At 48.1% G+C, this 15,604-nt stretch overlaps 1 protein-coding gene across 1 annotated transcript in view; it reads right to left on the bottom strand.

The window, feature by feature from the left end:
- BLTP2 (bridge-like lipid transfer protein family member 2) overlaps positions 1–13,390 on the bottom strand; it is a 28,349-nt gene extending 14,959 nt beyond the window's left edge. Inside the window, exons 1-24 of the mRNA XM_024565248.3 lie at positions 13,215–13,390; positions 12,265–12,388; positions 11,657–11,706; positions 11,217–11,364; positions 10,916–11,034; positions 10,417–10,477; positions 10,042–10,231; positions 9,362–9,485; positions 9,093–9,217; positions 8,795–8,862; positions 8,541–8,686; positions 7,517–7,635; positions 7,242–7,405; positions 6,826–7,084; positions 6,104–6,309; positions 3,875–4,970; positions 3,263–3,454; positions 2,919–3,121; positions 2,660–2,778; positions 2,319–2,539; positions 1,818–2,008; positions 1,587–1,686; positions 1,237–1,439; positions 84–378 (exon numbers count right to left, since the gene is read on the bottom strand). Of these exons, the coding sequence (XP_024421016.2) occupies positions 84–378; positions 1,237–1,439; positions 1,587–1,686; positions 1,818–2,008; positions 2,319–2,539; positions 2,660–2,778; positions 2,919–3,121; positions 3,263–3,454; positions 3,875–4,970; positions 6,104–6,309; positions 6,826–7,084; positions 7,242–7,405; positions 7,517–7,635; positions 8,541–8,686; positions 8,795–8,862; positions 9,093–9,217; positions 9,362–9,485; positions 10,042–10,231; positions 10,417–10,477; positions 10,916–11,034; positions 11,217–11,364; positions 11,657–11,706; positions 12,265–12,388; positions 13,215–13,282 (4,591 nt within the window). The 5' untranslated portion in view covers positions 13,283–13,390. The remainder of the gene's footprint in view (positions 1–83; positions 379–1,236; positions 1,440–1,586; positions 1,687–1,817; positions 2,009–2,318; positions 2,540–2,659; positions 2,779–2,918; positions 3,122–3,262; positions 3,455–3,874; positions 4,971–6,103; positions 6,310–6,825; positions 7,085–7,241; positions 7,406–7,516; positions 7,636–8,540; positions 8,687–8,794; positions 8,863–9,092; positions 9,218–9,361; positions 9,486–10,041; positions 10,232–10,416; positions 10,478–10,915; positions 11,035–11,216; positions 11,365–11,656; positions 11,707–12,264; positions 12,389–13,214) is intronic.
- Positions 13,391–15,604: the final 2,214 nt, after the last annotated feature.

Genomic DNA, 15,604 nt, shown 5'->3' with positions numbered 1-15,604 from the left:
ATTTAGTGCTTTTCAAACTCATGTCCAAGCCAATGTACATATCCTAACCCTAACCCAGCGGATTCTCATCTCCCCCAGCTTACCTCCTGATGACCCCTTATCAGGCTGTCCACTAAAGCTGGGAGTGCTGACAGGAGGTGGGGCTGGAGCACTGGTCGGGACACTTTGCTTCGGCTTTTTGGCTGGCATCTGGGGATCAATCTTTAACCCCTTCAGGGCTTCAGTGGAGAGATTACGTTTGAGTACAGCTGCTTTTTTGTAGCCATCATATAAACCAAAGGCAATGTCCCGATTAGTGGTTGTCCAGGAAGCCCGTAAATCCACCAAGTGCAGCTGGTGTGTATGAAAGGCAGGATCCCCAATTCGAGTAGAGAGCTCCTAAGAAACAGGAAGAGAAGCTCAGGGTAGCATGGAAATTCCCACCATTTCTCCTGGGCCACAAATGCAGAGATAAGAAAACAAGTTTGTTGGATACAAACTTGTTCTGGGACAGACAAGGAGGCCCTGGAAAAGAAAAACTAAGTGGTCTTAGCGTGTATGTTAGACATACCCACTGTATTTTAAATGACTCAGAGAATTTCCACTTACAATCCTTCCTTAATTGGGAAGAAAAACACCAAATAAGGCGCTAGGGGAAAAGTTGTACCCTATTTCCTGAAGGGCAAGAGACTATGTTTAGAAGAAAAGAGAGAAAAGTACTTTTCAAAAAGAGTGATACTAATACAGCTGACCCAAGTGAGTGCATCATTCAGTAATGACATACATGCTTGGAATGTACTTGGAACATCACCAGGGACTTAGTCTGAAACCTACTGATACAGACTGAGTTGTGTCCCTCTCCCCCAAATTTATATGTTAAGGCCATAATCCCAAGTGAGATGGTATTTGGAGACGGAGCCTTTAGAAGGTAACCAGGTTTAGATTAGGTCACGAGGATGAGGCCCTCATGATGGGATTTGTGCCCAGAGGGCCTGAAACACCAGAGAGTTTGTGCGCACTTTTGGTGCCGTGTGCAGACACAGAAGGCTGCCATGTACAGGCCAGGAAGACAGCCCTCACCAGAACCTGACCATGCTGATGTCCTGATCTGGGACTTCTCCACCTCCAGAATCATGGAGGAATAAATTAATGCTGTTTAAACCATCAAATCTATGGTATTTTGTTATGGGGGCTTGAGAAGAACTGAGACACCTACTGACACAAATAAAGTAGTAAAGAGCTAGCCTCACGCGGTACCTCCTCTGCCGTGCGATTGCTATGCCGTTGGTATGTGAGGGAAGACAGGCTCAGCAGGTGGGTCTTTGTTACCAAGGGATCAAGGCAATGATCAGCACTCTCTTCGCTGGGCGAGGCCATCAGATGAACAGTCACCTGACTTAAGTCACTAACCATCTGGGTCACACTCCAGTCAGAGATGAGGCGCCGCATCACTGTGCCCGCTGAGAGAAGGAAGCACACAGGGCCCATGCAGACCAGCACAGAGGAACAGTGTGGGACAGAAAGAGAGAAAGGGAAGGGAACTGAGGAAGGGAAGGAGGACAAGGAACAGGCTAGGAGAAAGAAAGGGAGTTCATTTTTTACCTTACCTTGAGGTATAAGCCGCTGAGTTCCCCGAGTGAAGACGTGGCCCTGACTGCATTCAATCTGGATACCCCGCTGCTGGGCAAATGAGGCCCAATAATGCACCTGGTCACAAGAAGTTAACACTGAATGAAGAATGGCATTGGAGAGATGATTAAAAGACCAGATAAGAAAAAACGAGTGAACAAGGGAAGGAGAACAGAATGAAGATGTCAGCAAGGATGCCAGAGCCTGACCTGCAGCTGGGGAAAGAGTGCAGTAAAGGAAAGCTGCTTGTAGTGCTGGCCAAGTTTCTTCTTGCTGGGTTTCAGATTATTGAAGAGCTTCCCCCTGCAGATAGGCCTTGTGACACTAGTCCAGGTTGCCCAGAAGTTCTGCATCCAGCGCAGGGTACTACTATATAGCAGAATTCGGGGCTGGGCTATTGCTGCAAAGGAAAACGTAGACATTTCCTAGCTATAGTTAAAACATAGGGAAGACGCTAAATCCTTCCTTAACTACAGATTTTAGAGGTTTAAAAACCCAAACAGCACTCAGCCTCACTCTAAATATCCCAACACCCTCTCCTTTCCAAGATCCAAGTTCTTTACTTCCACCGACCCTCTTTGAAAAGGTGCTAACCCAAATCCTCCCTTGCCCTTTCCCCTGACCCCTCCCCAGAGAACTGAGCAGAAGTCCTCAATGCCTAAGCCTACCCTCCCAGCCCTTCCTCCCCAAGCCCCAGAGCCAAGCCTCACTCCCGCTGTTCCGAGTCAGATCCATCTTGATGGAGAGATTGAGGTTCTCAGAGCGGAAGGCCCGGTAGGAGTCATGCAGCTGGCCCAAGGGCACCTCAGGCAGGAACTCTGGGGCCCGAAGAGTGACACCGTGGTGATCGTGGGGGTTTCCATGGCATAGCCACTGCAAGTCCAGTGTCATGCAGAGGTCAGGCAGGTGAAGGAAGCAGCAGTCGTCATACCTGCCTCACAACAGAATCCCAGTCCTCAGTGCCCTGGTCACTTGCAGCCCTTGGCTCTTCCCCTCTCCCTCCAGCCGGAGTCCATCACCCTGTTAAGGCCTCACCCATCACTCCACTTACTTAGAGGCTGTTCTCACGTTGACATCCAAGTCACCCTTGAACACAAACTGACCAGGTTTCCAGTGAAATGACAGGTGGCTCCACTCCCAGTGCATATTCTCAGTTGTATTGTACGGATCCTATAACCACCCACAAAAACGTGGTGAGATATGGGTAAGAGTATCACCCTCATCTGCCAAATCGTACCTTTCTCTCCTGCCCCGAGTGCTGTACAAGCCCCAACCATCCCAGTAAGAAAACAGCTCTTCTGGACCCTCACCTCAGTAGCCAGCTGGTGCAGGTTCGCCTGTTCAACATCCATGTGCCAGTCCCCGTGGAACAGGAGACGACTCTTGTCCCACCAGGGCAAGGGTGGGCTGGGGTCAGCTGAAGGCTTGGTCAAGAGGTCCACAGATTGGCCAATCAGTGTCCAGGCTGGATCCCAGCATGGACCCCACACTACCGTGTACTGAAAGATTTCCGCTGGGATAAGGGGCAAAGGGTACAGCTTGTTACACAACTTATTCCCACTCCTATTCCTTCACCGCAGAAGGGCCTCAGCACGTCTTCCACCCCAGCCATCACGACATCCCTCAGCCCAACCAACTGCCGCCCTCCACTCACAGTGAAAGTCGTGGTAGAACTTGAGTGGTGGCATGTTCCTCTCTACTGCCACATTACCCCACGGTAGCCCCAAGTGCAGGGTCTGACGCCGACGGGAGCAAGGGTGACCACTCTGCTCGGTGCCCACAAGTCGACCCATTAGCCGCCAGTCACGAATCTCAAACAGGTACCGGGGATAGTCTCTTATCCGAACTGTTATCATAGGGAAGATATACACTGGCTACTAGGGGAATGGTCTCCGCGTTCTCAGGCATTTTTCCCCCTGCCACTACTTTTACCCGTACATTTTACAAAGTCACCTGGGAGAAAAGCTAGTAGTTGGTAACAAAGCTAAGAAAGGGCACTGAGATCCTAGGCAGATGGTAAGAATAACACTGAGATCTAAGAGCCACACTAACCCTGGATATGACTGAATTAGCTGTTCTTTGAAATTAGCCAAGTAATTTCAGAGTAAAATTCAGGAACAAAAAAAGGGAAGAGGAGACTCCCCATCCCACTCCACCCATCCAAAAACAGCCAGAGTGCCCAATGTAACCAAGCTCCTCTGTAATCACTCAAAGAGCTCCCTGGAGCTCCAAGGTCAAACAGCAGGCTCTGCAAAGAAAGACTTACCTAGAAAAGTCTTGACACTGCACTTGAGCATACGACACCACTGAATAACAAGATCGACTCCCTCAGCAGGAAAAGGGCTGCCTGGATCAAGCTCTCGAACCTGCTCTATCACACGTTCAGGCCCATGGAAGGAGGCATCTGCCAGAGCTACCAGCTCTAGCCCTGCCAGGCTCCAAGTGAGCAGCGCCCGGCGCATGGGTGTGTTGCCATAGAGACGACGGGAGCGCTGGATGTAGATTTCAATGTTTTTGTGTTCCAAAGAGGCATAGAGCTCCTCGATTTTGCGGGCTGGCAATAACTCCCCATGCTGCTTCCGAAGGGCAGCTACTTTGGCATCCAGCAGCTGTAGCCTTTTGGCACTCTCCTTACTTTCATCCTTCATCAGTTCATAATTATCACGAAGTTTCACCTCAAAAATGTCATCCAGGAAGACCCATGAGAAGTGCTGAACCTTCAAGAGTAGATCAGGTGGGAGTGGGGCCGGGCTTGGACAGGCCTGAACATGAGCTTCACCTCTGTGCAGCCCCTTCAGCCATTTCTGAACTCCCACGGCCTCATCCAGAGTTTGAGAAAAATCATACTGATAAGGAAACTCCACTGACACCGAGCCGAGGGAGAGGAACCAGACGCGGTTCCGGAGGGTCTGCAGCGCGGGGAAGGGGTTCCGGTGGAGGATCATTTCCTCCAGTTCGGGTAGCAGTTGCACCTCCACCTCCTTAAAGTTGAAAATGCTATTTCCATCAAAGCCAGCAGCCAGCTCTGGGCAGTAAGCCTGAAGTGAACCCCCATGCCGACTCAGTGACACACTCTCTGCAGCCAGGGTTATGAACTTGTCCTCAGCTACGAAAGCAGTCAGCTTGGCTGTGCTCACCTCTAGCGTTAGGTTTAGCAGCCGCTTTGGGGGAGATGGCTCAGGGGGATGGTCTTCTGGCTCAGAAGTGGTCCCTGGAGTCTCTAGTGCAAGGAGCGGACCAGTCTCAGGAAACAGAGTGGCTCTTAGAAGGTCTCGGCACTGCAGGGTGGCCAGGATATGCTGGTACAGGTACATGTGGTCCGGGGGACTCCAGAGTAAGGTCAGCCCTGTGCCACACTGAACCTTTAGGGAGCAAGAAAAAAGGATCTGTCAATTACCATGCCCCAGAACAGGAGAGATGACAGGGGTTATTACACGTGCATATATGACTCAAGAACCTTCTCCACCTAGAAGTCTTTCCTGAGTGACTCTTGCCTTGTTCTTAGCACCAAGAGCGCTAAGAGCATTCATACCTAAATTCTCCTCAACTAGATCCTAAATTGTCTTAGAGTAAAGGCCCTGTATTTTAATTCTTTGGTATCTATCAAAGTACATCTAGCATATAAATCACATACTCAATAAATCACTTGGCTTTATATTTCTGCTAAGTTATCTTTCTATAACTGCCATAGTCTGTACAATAACCTGTGCAACAAGCAGTTTTTAAATGTTTCATATGCTGATTTCATCTTAACTAAATTCTTAAAAAGTATAAAAAGTAATGACCACACACATCAATATGGCAACTGACTTATGTGAAAGTATGCCCCAAAGAAGGGAGCTTGAAAAACAAAGTCAGTTCTGAACAGCTAAGTGGACAGGGAAAATTGAAATTCTAGGATAGAAAAATTCCTTTGCGTTCCAGGCTCAAAAAGCAAACTCTTCAGGATCCAAAGGCAGCTGAAGCCTGACGAACAGGAAGATATCCCGCTCTCCTCCTTGTCCACCGAATGCCCCGAGAGAACGGTGCTGGAAAGCTTCTCCAGTTTGCCAGCATCTCCATCTTCTAGCCTTTTGATGAGCTGAGTGTTTCAGCAACATGACACAAGATTATGATCTTTAAAAAGCTCCGTATGTTCCCGAGAGATGCACTGAAATATTTATAGTGAATATTATTGGCCTAGTATATGCTTCAAAATAATCCCAGAGCCAGAGGGCAGGGGCAATGGGTGGAAGTACAGATGAAGCAAGTTGGTCACAAGCTGGTAATTACTGAGGCTGGGTATGAACACATGGAAGTTCATATAGTCGATCTAGTTTTGCATATACTTTCAATTCCATAATAAAGAGCTAAAAAATGTTCAAAACAGGCCAGGAAAAAAGAACCAGGTGTTGTATTTCCCATTAATGAGTTTCACATCACTCAAAAGACTGGGAAATGATCTAAGTCTAGGGAGAACGCGACCTGACTCAACCCCCCCCCACAGAAGCAGTACCTCCAGAGAGCGGATGCTGTTGTGATAGGTGACGGAGAGCATGGAGAGGCTGAGCACCGGGGCAGGGATGTCAGGGGCCTTGCAACAGGGCTGCATCTTCTCTGTGACAGACTTCACCAGGGCAAGCACAAGTCCTTGAATACCCACAGTGGAGGTTTCGGCACTCCCCAGGACAGTCAGCGTGTCTAGTCGGACCTCTGACGCACCTGTCATCCAGAAAGCATGTCAGCCTTGATCCTCGGCTTCCAACCCACAGCTTCGGTCCTCGCTCTCCTTGGTTACTTTTTCTCTTCACTCTAGTTATCTTTATTCCCCGTACTTCTCCAAGTTCATTCCTCATGTTTCAGGTACATTTTTCCTTTCTTATCTTAACCTAAACTTCTGGCAGGCCAAAGAAGTTCCCTAACTCCTACAAATTGCCCAGAGATACATCAGTTACTAAATACAAGAGAAGAAAAAATAAAAATGAAAAACGACATGCATCTCCTTCTCTTGATCGGACATCAAGGCTATCTTTCTCTTACATATCTTGCTTAGTACTAACCTTTTATAAGCCCTTAAGAAATATCAAGAACCTAAAAGTTATGTAGGACATTCTAGCTTCTCAGCTTCTAACACAGAAAAATTACAGATAATTAGCTTCATTAAATGAGAAGGAACCAGCATAATGTGCTTAGGTTACAAACTACCCACTTTCAGTATGGACTTCCTGCCCTACTTACCAACGAGGGCAGAAAGGGTGAACAAGTTCATATCCTCCACCTTCAAGTCCACCTTCCACAGTAATGACACAGATTCTCCAAATGAAGATTCCCTAGAGACTGCTGACTTCCCAGACTGTGGGCCCATCAAGGACAACATCCGAGAGAGACACTGTGCACAGGTGTCTGATGTTTCTACCTGCAATCCTCGGATAGTACAATCAAGAAAGAGGGTATCCGACTGGGTGCTGGACAGGCCCAGAGGCTGATTATAGCTACCCTAGAAAAGAAGCAGAGGGACCCCAATAGGAGCACGCAGATACACACTTCTATAAGACACTAATGCATCACCTGCTTCCAAAAAGGTGCTCCGTGCTCTGAAGCAGGGCAGGATGAGGAAACTGCATGGACTCCTGTTCACCGAAGTCCATACCTACCTGTAGTGTGAAGGAGTCCAGGACGAGTGCCTCACCCCAAACATGCATATTGGGTGGGTGCGGTGCCCGCTGAATGTGGGAGTCACTGCCCACTCTCCAGCAGAGGTGGTCCACAGTTAGGATGCCCCGCTGATGGATACTTTGTGGCCTCAGGTGCTGATAATCTAAAACAAAGAAGTGGAAGAGAGGCATTCTATGGAGCCACTGTGGCCATCGATTGGGTCCAGCTCCACTCATGGACAGGTTTTTGTGCCTTTTCCACCCCAGAGCCTTACCCAGAGAGATGGAATTGAATCCCAAGGCAAAGGGCGGTGTATCTCCAAGCTGAATGGAAATGTTGACATTGGAGATGGAGGTGCTAAAGATGATGGGAGCCAGGATTTGGGGGAAAGTTCTGCATAGGGACAAGACATCACTGTTTGATAAGGAAAGAATTGCAGCTTCCTATAATGGAAGCTCTCAAAAATCAGGGTGAGTTTTACTGTGGTTCTTAGGAATGGATGCAACTAGAAAATAAAAGACTGGCCCTGGCTGGTGTGGCTCAGTGGATTGAACATTGGCCTGCGAACTGGCGGGTTAGATTCCCAGCCAGGCCACACGCCTGGGTTGTGGGCCAGGTCCCCAATTGGAGGAGCGCAGGAGCCAACCAGTCAATGTTTCTCTCACACATTGATGTTTCTCTCCCTCTCTTCCTCCCTCCCTCCCCTCTCTCTAAAAATAACTAAATAAAATCTTAAAAAAAAAGAAAAAGAAAAGACTGAACTCATCAGTTCACTGCTACTCCGAATGGTTAATCTCCAGAAATGGCAAAAAGCTATTACGTTGAACCGTACGAAATTGCCAATTCATAGGTCAAATACGGTGAACGTCAGGAGGTCACAGAATTCAACCTACTACAACCAAGGAGCATCACTTCCACACCATTTGCCTTAAGTTCTCTATGCCACACAATGCAAACACTACACAGAGAGGTATGGCACCGCTAACATGACCTGCCACCTTATAATATGAGGCAGACAAGATACTGTTTATCATTTCAGGTCAACAAACATTTGTTTAATAAAGCACTGTGCCAGGTACTGAGGACATAAAAAAAAAGGGCATCATCCTACCATCAAAGAGTCTAATCTAATGGGGAAGATATATAGAATAGGATTGTTACTAAGACTGGGCCAGTGAACCTTAGATTTAGAAAGATCAAACGGTCAAAAACGTATTTCACACAAGATGCCACTTCAGACCAAAAGAATTGCAGAGAATCCATCTGATGAGATAGTGGTTAAAAAAGATTACACTGACCTTTTTTCCCTTCGCGTAAGAATGGACGAACTAGACCCCTGGGTCTCAAGCGCCAGCATGTGCACCCAGTGAGAGAACTCCTGGTGCCGGTAATGAATAATGCAAGTGCTCAGAAGCAGGGAGGCTGACAGGTCAATGGTGGTCACCTAGAAATGAGAACCCCGGAACTATGAGCTCGGACTTCATCTCGTCAGGCAACAATGTAGGAAGAGAACAGAGAAAGGAGAGATTTTTTGGTACCATGATCACCACACCTGCACACTAGCCTTGAGGGAGCTGAGGCAGACAATGCGCTGGCGGCTCTGGGACAGCAACAACCCATCTGTAAGGGCAGAGGGCAGATCTGAGAACGCTGATAGAGCAAAGGTAAAACTGCAGGCAGACAAGGAGGTGGAAAGACTCTCACTAACACTGAAGAGTTGGGGCTATTTTCTCTCAGTATGGTTCCCTCATCACCCTCCCCACTGATATCAAATTAAGACGACCCTGTGGCGCTTAGGGAGTGTCTGGTCCTCCCCTTCTCTCTCGGGAACAGCATCCCCACTCACAAACCTTTTAGTAGGAGTTCAGTGCTCATCTGTGCCATGTCAGAGTTCGCCGTGAAGCTTCGAAGGGGCAGCTGATCCTCATCACGGTGGTAGAGGAAATGCAGCAGCTTCAGCGTCCAGTTCAGATGCCTGGACCAGAAACAGACTCCAACTCAGAAATATGGGGAATGCCCTTTCTCCCCACAGACGAACTCAATGCAGCTACTAGCTGTAGAAACCAGCATATAGCTCCAACTATCACTTTCCACACCTCTGTGCCAGGAGAGACCTCACCTCTTTTGACTATTCATGGACAGCACCACACTTGTGATCTCCATTTTCACCTTCACCTGGTCTGGCAGCTGCTGAAGGAGGTATAGGCCAGGCAGAGTTGGCTCAGCCAAGTCCTTTGTCACCTCTGAAAACAATGAGTAAATACAAGAGCCACCAATCCTTAACACTCCCACATCTCCAAAAATTCCCTGCCCTCTTTGGCCAAAATTTCCCATATAAAATAAGCCAAGGAAATGCCCAATCTTAGGCTACAAGGCAAATATCCCAGAGATTAAGGCACCTGCTGTACTTCCTTCCCCGGAGCCTAAAAAATAGTACGGGAGCAGATTGGTATAATAGAAAGAATATGGGCTTTAGGGTCAAATAATTTAAACCCCACTTTTAATATCAACTAGCTGTGTGCTAGCTGGTCTTCACAGGCTTCTGTGTCCTCATTTGTGCAATGCTGACAGCACATATATAAAGCACATAGTACAGGTCTAATTTACGATAATACCCACTAAACGCTGGTTCTTTCACCCACCACAAATAAAGGCCCTATTTCCTCTATCTATTCTCAGGGTTCAAGGCCATGGTGACTAACAAATCACACCTAAATGAATAGTGAAACTGCTCTTTTTTCTACTTCCAAAACAACCTGAGAACAGGACAACCAAGAAGTTCACTGACTGGGGCTTTACCTGAACAGGGAACAGGCCTGGGTGCCAGGCTTGGGCCCTGGTGCAGCAGCTGACTATGGAAGAGACCCTCATGCAGTTCAGCGTGGAGTGTCCACACATCCACAGTGATTGCCTTCAGGTGCCGACTCCTGATGCCCACCTCTAGACACAGCTTTAGGGCCAGTGAGAGCTCTGCTAGGCAGGTGTCCTCCTGCACAAGAATAAGCTTATAAGGTGTGTATATGTAGGGAGCTTGGGAATTTTGGATCAAAATGCAGTGGTCTGGAACACTACCTTGAGAGAACTCCAAAGGACACAGAATCTATGGGGTAAGCCCTAAGCTCTTTGATACACCCAGAAAGATACAAGGCAGCTGAAGGACCATGGCATACTCACCAACTGGCCACTCTTTAGAACTTTGCTGTTGATCTGACTTAGGCTCACCTCACATTTTAGCCTGGGAAAGGAAAAAAATTAAAAGCACTTGGCCCCTTTCCTCACTGTTTACCTTCAATCAAGCTTTGTTGGCTGGAAGGGACAAGGCAAGCAAAAGTGCCTAACCTTAGCCTCTCCTCAAATTACATGGAATGAGCCCTGGCTGCTGTGGCTTAGTTTACTGAGTGCCAGCCTTGGAACCAAAGGGTTGCCAGTTCGATTCCCAGTCAGGGCACATGCCTGGGTTGCAGGTCAGGTCCCCAGTAGTGGGTACTCGAGAGGCAACCACGCACTGATGTTTCTCTCCCTCTCTTTCCCCCTCCCTGCCCCTCTCTAAAAATAAACAAATAAAGCCTTTTAAAAAAACTACATGGAATGAGAAGGCCCTCACAGCCACCCACCCTGAAACAACTATAAGAAAAGAATGGGACTATTAGACCCTCTTCTACCCAGAGTTTACCTTTTCCCATCACTATCCAAAAGAAAGCTGCTTTCTCTAATCTGAATATGCCACAAGGACTCAGAAGTAGCCACCTTGAGAACCATGATGTTTATAGAATCTACATGAATGGAGAATAGCTGGAAGGAATAAACAAAGAAGAACAACAATTAATGCTAAGATACTGCCTTTCCTTTCCAACAGCAAAAAAGTAAGAGGCAGCTCTTAGTATCATGTCTCACAAATAGTAGAAAAACCCACCCATGACTCCAAAGCTAGTCATTCCTAGAACAGTCCAAAAAAGTGGGAGAGGTAGTCTGACCTGACATAAGATCTTCAATAAGGCTGGGCTGAAGGACAGCTCCTTTTGATGCACTCCAGTGCTCTGGGAGAATGGAGCAAATAGGCCAGAAGCCTTCTGTAGGTCGGTTCTGATACGCACTTCTCCAAAGCACAATGCCACATAGCGCCTGCCCAGAAGAGAAACCTCATTCCATCAGGCCCATCCCTTCCACAGCTGTCTCTTCCTTTTCCTCACATTCACGCCCCTAGAATCGCTAAAAATGGTGCTCAAATCATTGAGGATGGTCTCATAGTAGTTATCAATATCTGCCTCATACACTTCCAGGCTGACCAGGAGACATCAAGCCAAGAACCCACTTCTCTTCTTAGACTTTGAGGCCTGTGTAGAAAATTTCATTTTCTGCAAACCCCAATCCCAAAATATTCCCCAAAGGAAAAGTGATGATATAGGGTACTCACGGCAGATCATGGCTAAGGAGTTTGCTGGAAATCCACAGGCTATCAATTTCCTAAAACATGGGAGAAAGCTTTGTACATTAGCTGCTAGGTAAGACATGAGCAGCTTGACAAGCCAGGAAGGGTTCTGAGAAGAGGAGGAAGTGCTATAGCCCTTCCATGAATTATCCTCCATTCCATTGGTACATGCTTCTCTCCTTTGCACTATATCCTGCTCCTAACAATGATGTACGTATTCCTGATGTACATTTTATGGATAAGTTACCCTGTTTCCCCTCTTAAATTAGAACAGTAAGCTCTTCTAGTTCCTGTTATCTTCGTTCTGTGCTTTACCCCTGTATCTTTGTTATGTGGTATGGACACTTTGTGCCTTACAAGCATTTTTAATTGAACAACTTACATCAATCCCAGCATTCCCAAAATCACACTAAGATCATCTTGGCAAAGAGGTGGCAAGACTGGGTTAACAAGGAAAGTCACCCAGAATTCTTTTTAAAAGAAAATTAAAAGTTTAAATTCAGCTGAATCAACTGCCGCCCCCGCCACACACACACACACACACACACACACACACACACACACACACACACAGGGAGTTCCCCAGGACTCACCACTGTTTGCTGGTGCTGCTGAAACTTAAGACTGACATTCTGGATCCAAAAAAAAGAGCCAATCTTTAGCTCTGCTTGCAGCTTCTGCTGACACCACTTGGTGACCAACCGGACCACAAGCCACCTGCAGAAAAATCCCTGTGAGTTCACAGGACCCTCTCCCAATTATGACTTCCCTTACTCCTTGCTGGTCCTAGAAGCCTTTGCAAAGGGTCAAATCCTGAGGCTGGGTCTTCTGGGCAACTCTCCTGTCTCCCAAACACCACGCTGTCACATACATTCAGCCACAAGATCAGAACTGTAGCCCTAGGGAATCCCCTCCACCCAGATGTAATCAGATAAACTAAACTCCACCTTCTAAACTGAAGACAAAGAAAGCAACCCCTGAAATCTTTAGGAACCCTCGAGATAGAAAAAAGAGGACCCAACAGGAGTCAAAGTACGAGCAGCCGTGTCAGACGTGCCATCACACACTCCCCAAAGAGCCCGTGTCTTCGCCCTCCAGACAGATGTCCGCAAGAAGGCACTGTGGGGTCACACCCGGCCAGCTCTAAAGCCACTCTTCCCCGGGCAGCCAAACCTGTTCTGGCTTCCCAGGACAAGGCTGCAGGTGCCCTTTGTATTCGGTGAAGGAGACACTCAGGGGCATGTAGAGTTAAAAAGGGAGACCACTGAGCCGGGCCCCCTCCTCACACACATTCACCTTCCAGCCACAGCACCTCCTCAGGCCTCGCCCGCTCCCTTAGTCTCCCCCAATCCTAGCTTCTCCGCGCCCGCTCCGGCCCAGCGCCCCCAATCGACCCCTCCCCCGCCCGCGCACCAACCCCTACAGCCCTCTCCCCATCTGCCTCCCCCTCCCGCGCGCCTCTATCCAGCGCGCTCCCCCTCTTCAGCCTCTCTTCCTCCCAACATCTCCCCTACCCCGCCGTATCCGGGATCCCCTCCCTCACCGGCCTAGAAAGAGGGCGAACACCGCAACCAACAGCAAGGCCAACAGCGCGGCAAAGAACAGGGGCATTACGGCCCCGGCCCGGCCTGGCTCCGGCCCCCGCCCTGCCGGCTCCCCCGCCACTCCAGTTCTCCGCCGCTCTGTGTTGGGCCGACTAGCTGAGCGCGCAGGGACAGCACCGGACTAGGAAGCGTTGCGCGCCTGCGCCACGCCCCCCCCCCCCTCCAGCCGGCCAGCCAGCAGCTGTGTCGTTGCCACGCCCCAACCCTCCCGGTGCTTGCAATCCGGCAGGGCCGACTGTATGTAAGCCCGAAGTGAAGGCGTGGCGGCTCAGGAAGGAAAGTGCTGAGGAGTGGACCACGCGCGGACCGACAAACACACCCCGCTCCCAGCCGCACCCTTCCGAGCCCGGAAATGCGGGGTCGCGGGGCCGCGGGGCGACGGACTCCGGAAGTTGAGACTGAACCGCTCCCTGTTCTTTCAGTGGATCTGGCCGGCTTCTGAGAGTTCCACTTACAAAACACGTTCCTAGGATGGTTATAGAGTCTTCTTGCCCACTTAGGGTCTGGGCCCAGTGTACTGCAGAAGTTACACTTCTGAGTCATACGAAGTAGCTCTCCTATGTTACTCAAGGGTCCTGTCTACAAAATCATTGAGAAAACAAAGAGGTACTGTAAGGCCTCAAAGAAATTAGGTTTTAATCCACTAAGAAGTGAATTTCATTCACTGTTTGGATACCGTTCTAGTCAGTTAATATGTATTGACCTGTTGTGTGGGCAGCACCATTCTGAACCCTACATTGGAGAAGTTTTCAGAGCCTGTGGGGTGTGCAATCTGGGGGCGGGGCAGGGGGGCACCATAGAAGTAGTAGAGGAGTGTTCTTGCCCTTCAGCAACAAATAGTTGACCTGGGAAGCAAACAATTACATGAAATGGAGAAATTCAGGTCGTTTTAATTTTGTCCGTTTCCTTCTCTATGAAATGAGGGAATTGGACAAAGGTCCCTTCCAACTCTATTACAGTGATGCTAATACAGTACAAGTTGAAGAATTCTGAGGATTTCAAAATAGGTATTTCACGTACTTTATTCTCATATCCTAACCTCCATAAACGTCCTTCAAGATTTTACTTGGAGACTCTCATTCCTTCAGATAAAGCACCATTTCAACTTTCACCTGGGTTGTCCAAAGTTGCTTTTACCCCTCCAACTGGTTTCCTTCCTTCTCTAGCCCTCGCATCACTAATTTCACATCTTCCCCAGGGCTTCCTCACTGCTTCTTTCCTTATAATTCATGCCTCTCTCTCAAGCACCATTATTCTATCCTCCTAGTAATATGCAGCCTGCCAACACGGTGTGTTCCGTCTGTGACCCTTCAGGGAAGACCCAACGACTCAGGGAACACTCTGTCCAAGCCAAGGAGGGGTAGCAACACAGCTCCCCACTCTCATTTGTCTCGTCCAATCTGCTCCCTTTATTCAGCTGATTTCTAACATTTCCTTTCTTCTTTCTTCCCAGACTGTTAGTATCCTACTCCCAACTAACTCAGCCTGAAACGTTGACTTTATCATTTGTCTACTTCTCTGGAGAGCTCGAGAGGGATCAATGCAACTGATGGGAATAGGAGGGAGAGGGCATAGATGGAGTTCAACTAGTTCACGGTCTCAACTTACTGAAACAAGTCCTTCTGAAAGAAACCACATCTCTTAATGTAAGGGGCCATGTCTGGCACAGACCTGGTACAGGTTTCCCAGCTATCTGAAAGTAAGAGTGTACCAATGAAACCTTCAATAAGTTAAAATGGTGTAAAGCAGAGTATCCGCAGCTTTCCCAAAGTTCACATAATTGTATTTTTACTAACTGAAGATAACTGAAAAGCATTTTTGCTTTGATGAAAAGTCATTGAACACTTAGTTCTTTTGTGAAACGGAAGTAGTGTATAATAGGAACTTTTGGAAAGTGGGGGAGACCTATATCCCCAATGTGTTCTACCTTAATTCCCTACAGCAAACAGGAAAAAAAAAAAAAATCTAGACGTTTCTAAAAATAAAAAGATCCGTTAGTCACTGAAATTCCAGCAGGTGGCAGAAACCCTCATTCACGGCTGCATGCTTGAAGGACACAGGAGCAAACTTTCTAGACTTGACCAGTGGAGGACAGGGAGAAAATGAAGTAAGCAGAGGACAAAAGTTTTCTACCTACCTTTTCAGGGAAAGATATTCCTACACTTGTCCCCAAAGGAATAGTTATCTACCAAGAGCTAAATATTGTGGTGTAGTAAAAAGAACTCATGCCAGGCCGGCCTGGTGCAGCTCAGTTGTTGGAGCCTCATTCCATGCACCAGAAGACTGATTCCCAGCATGGGCACATGCCTAGGTTGCAGGTCCGGTGCTG

The sequence above is a fragment of the Desmodus rotundus genome, chromosome 9, assembly GCF_022682495.2.
Source record: "Desmodus rotundus isolate HL8 chromosome 9, HLdesRot8A.1, whole genome shotgun sequence".
Lineage (NCBI taxonomy): Eukaryota > Metazoa > Chordata > Mammalia > Chiroptera > Phyllostomidae > Desmodus > Desmodus rotundus.
Note: the sequence above shows the minus strand (reverse complement) of the source record. Positions and strands in the feature narration are given on the sequence as shown.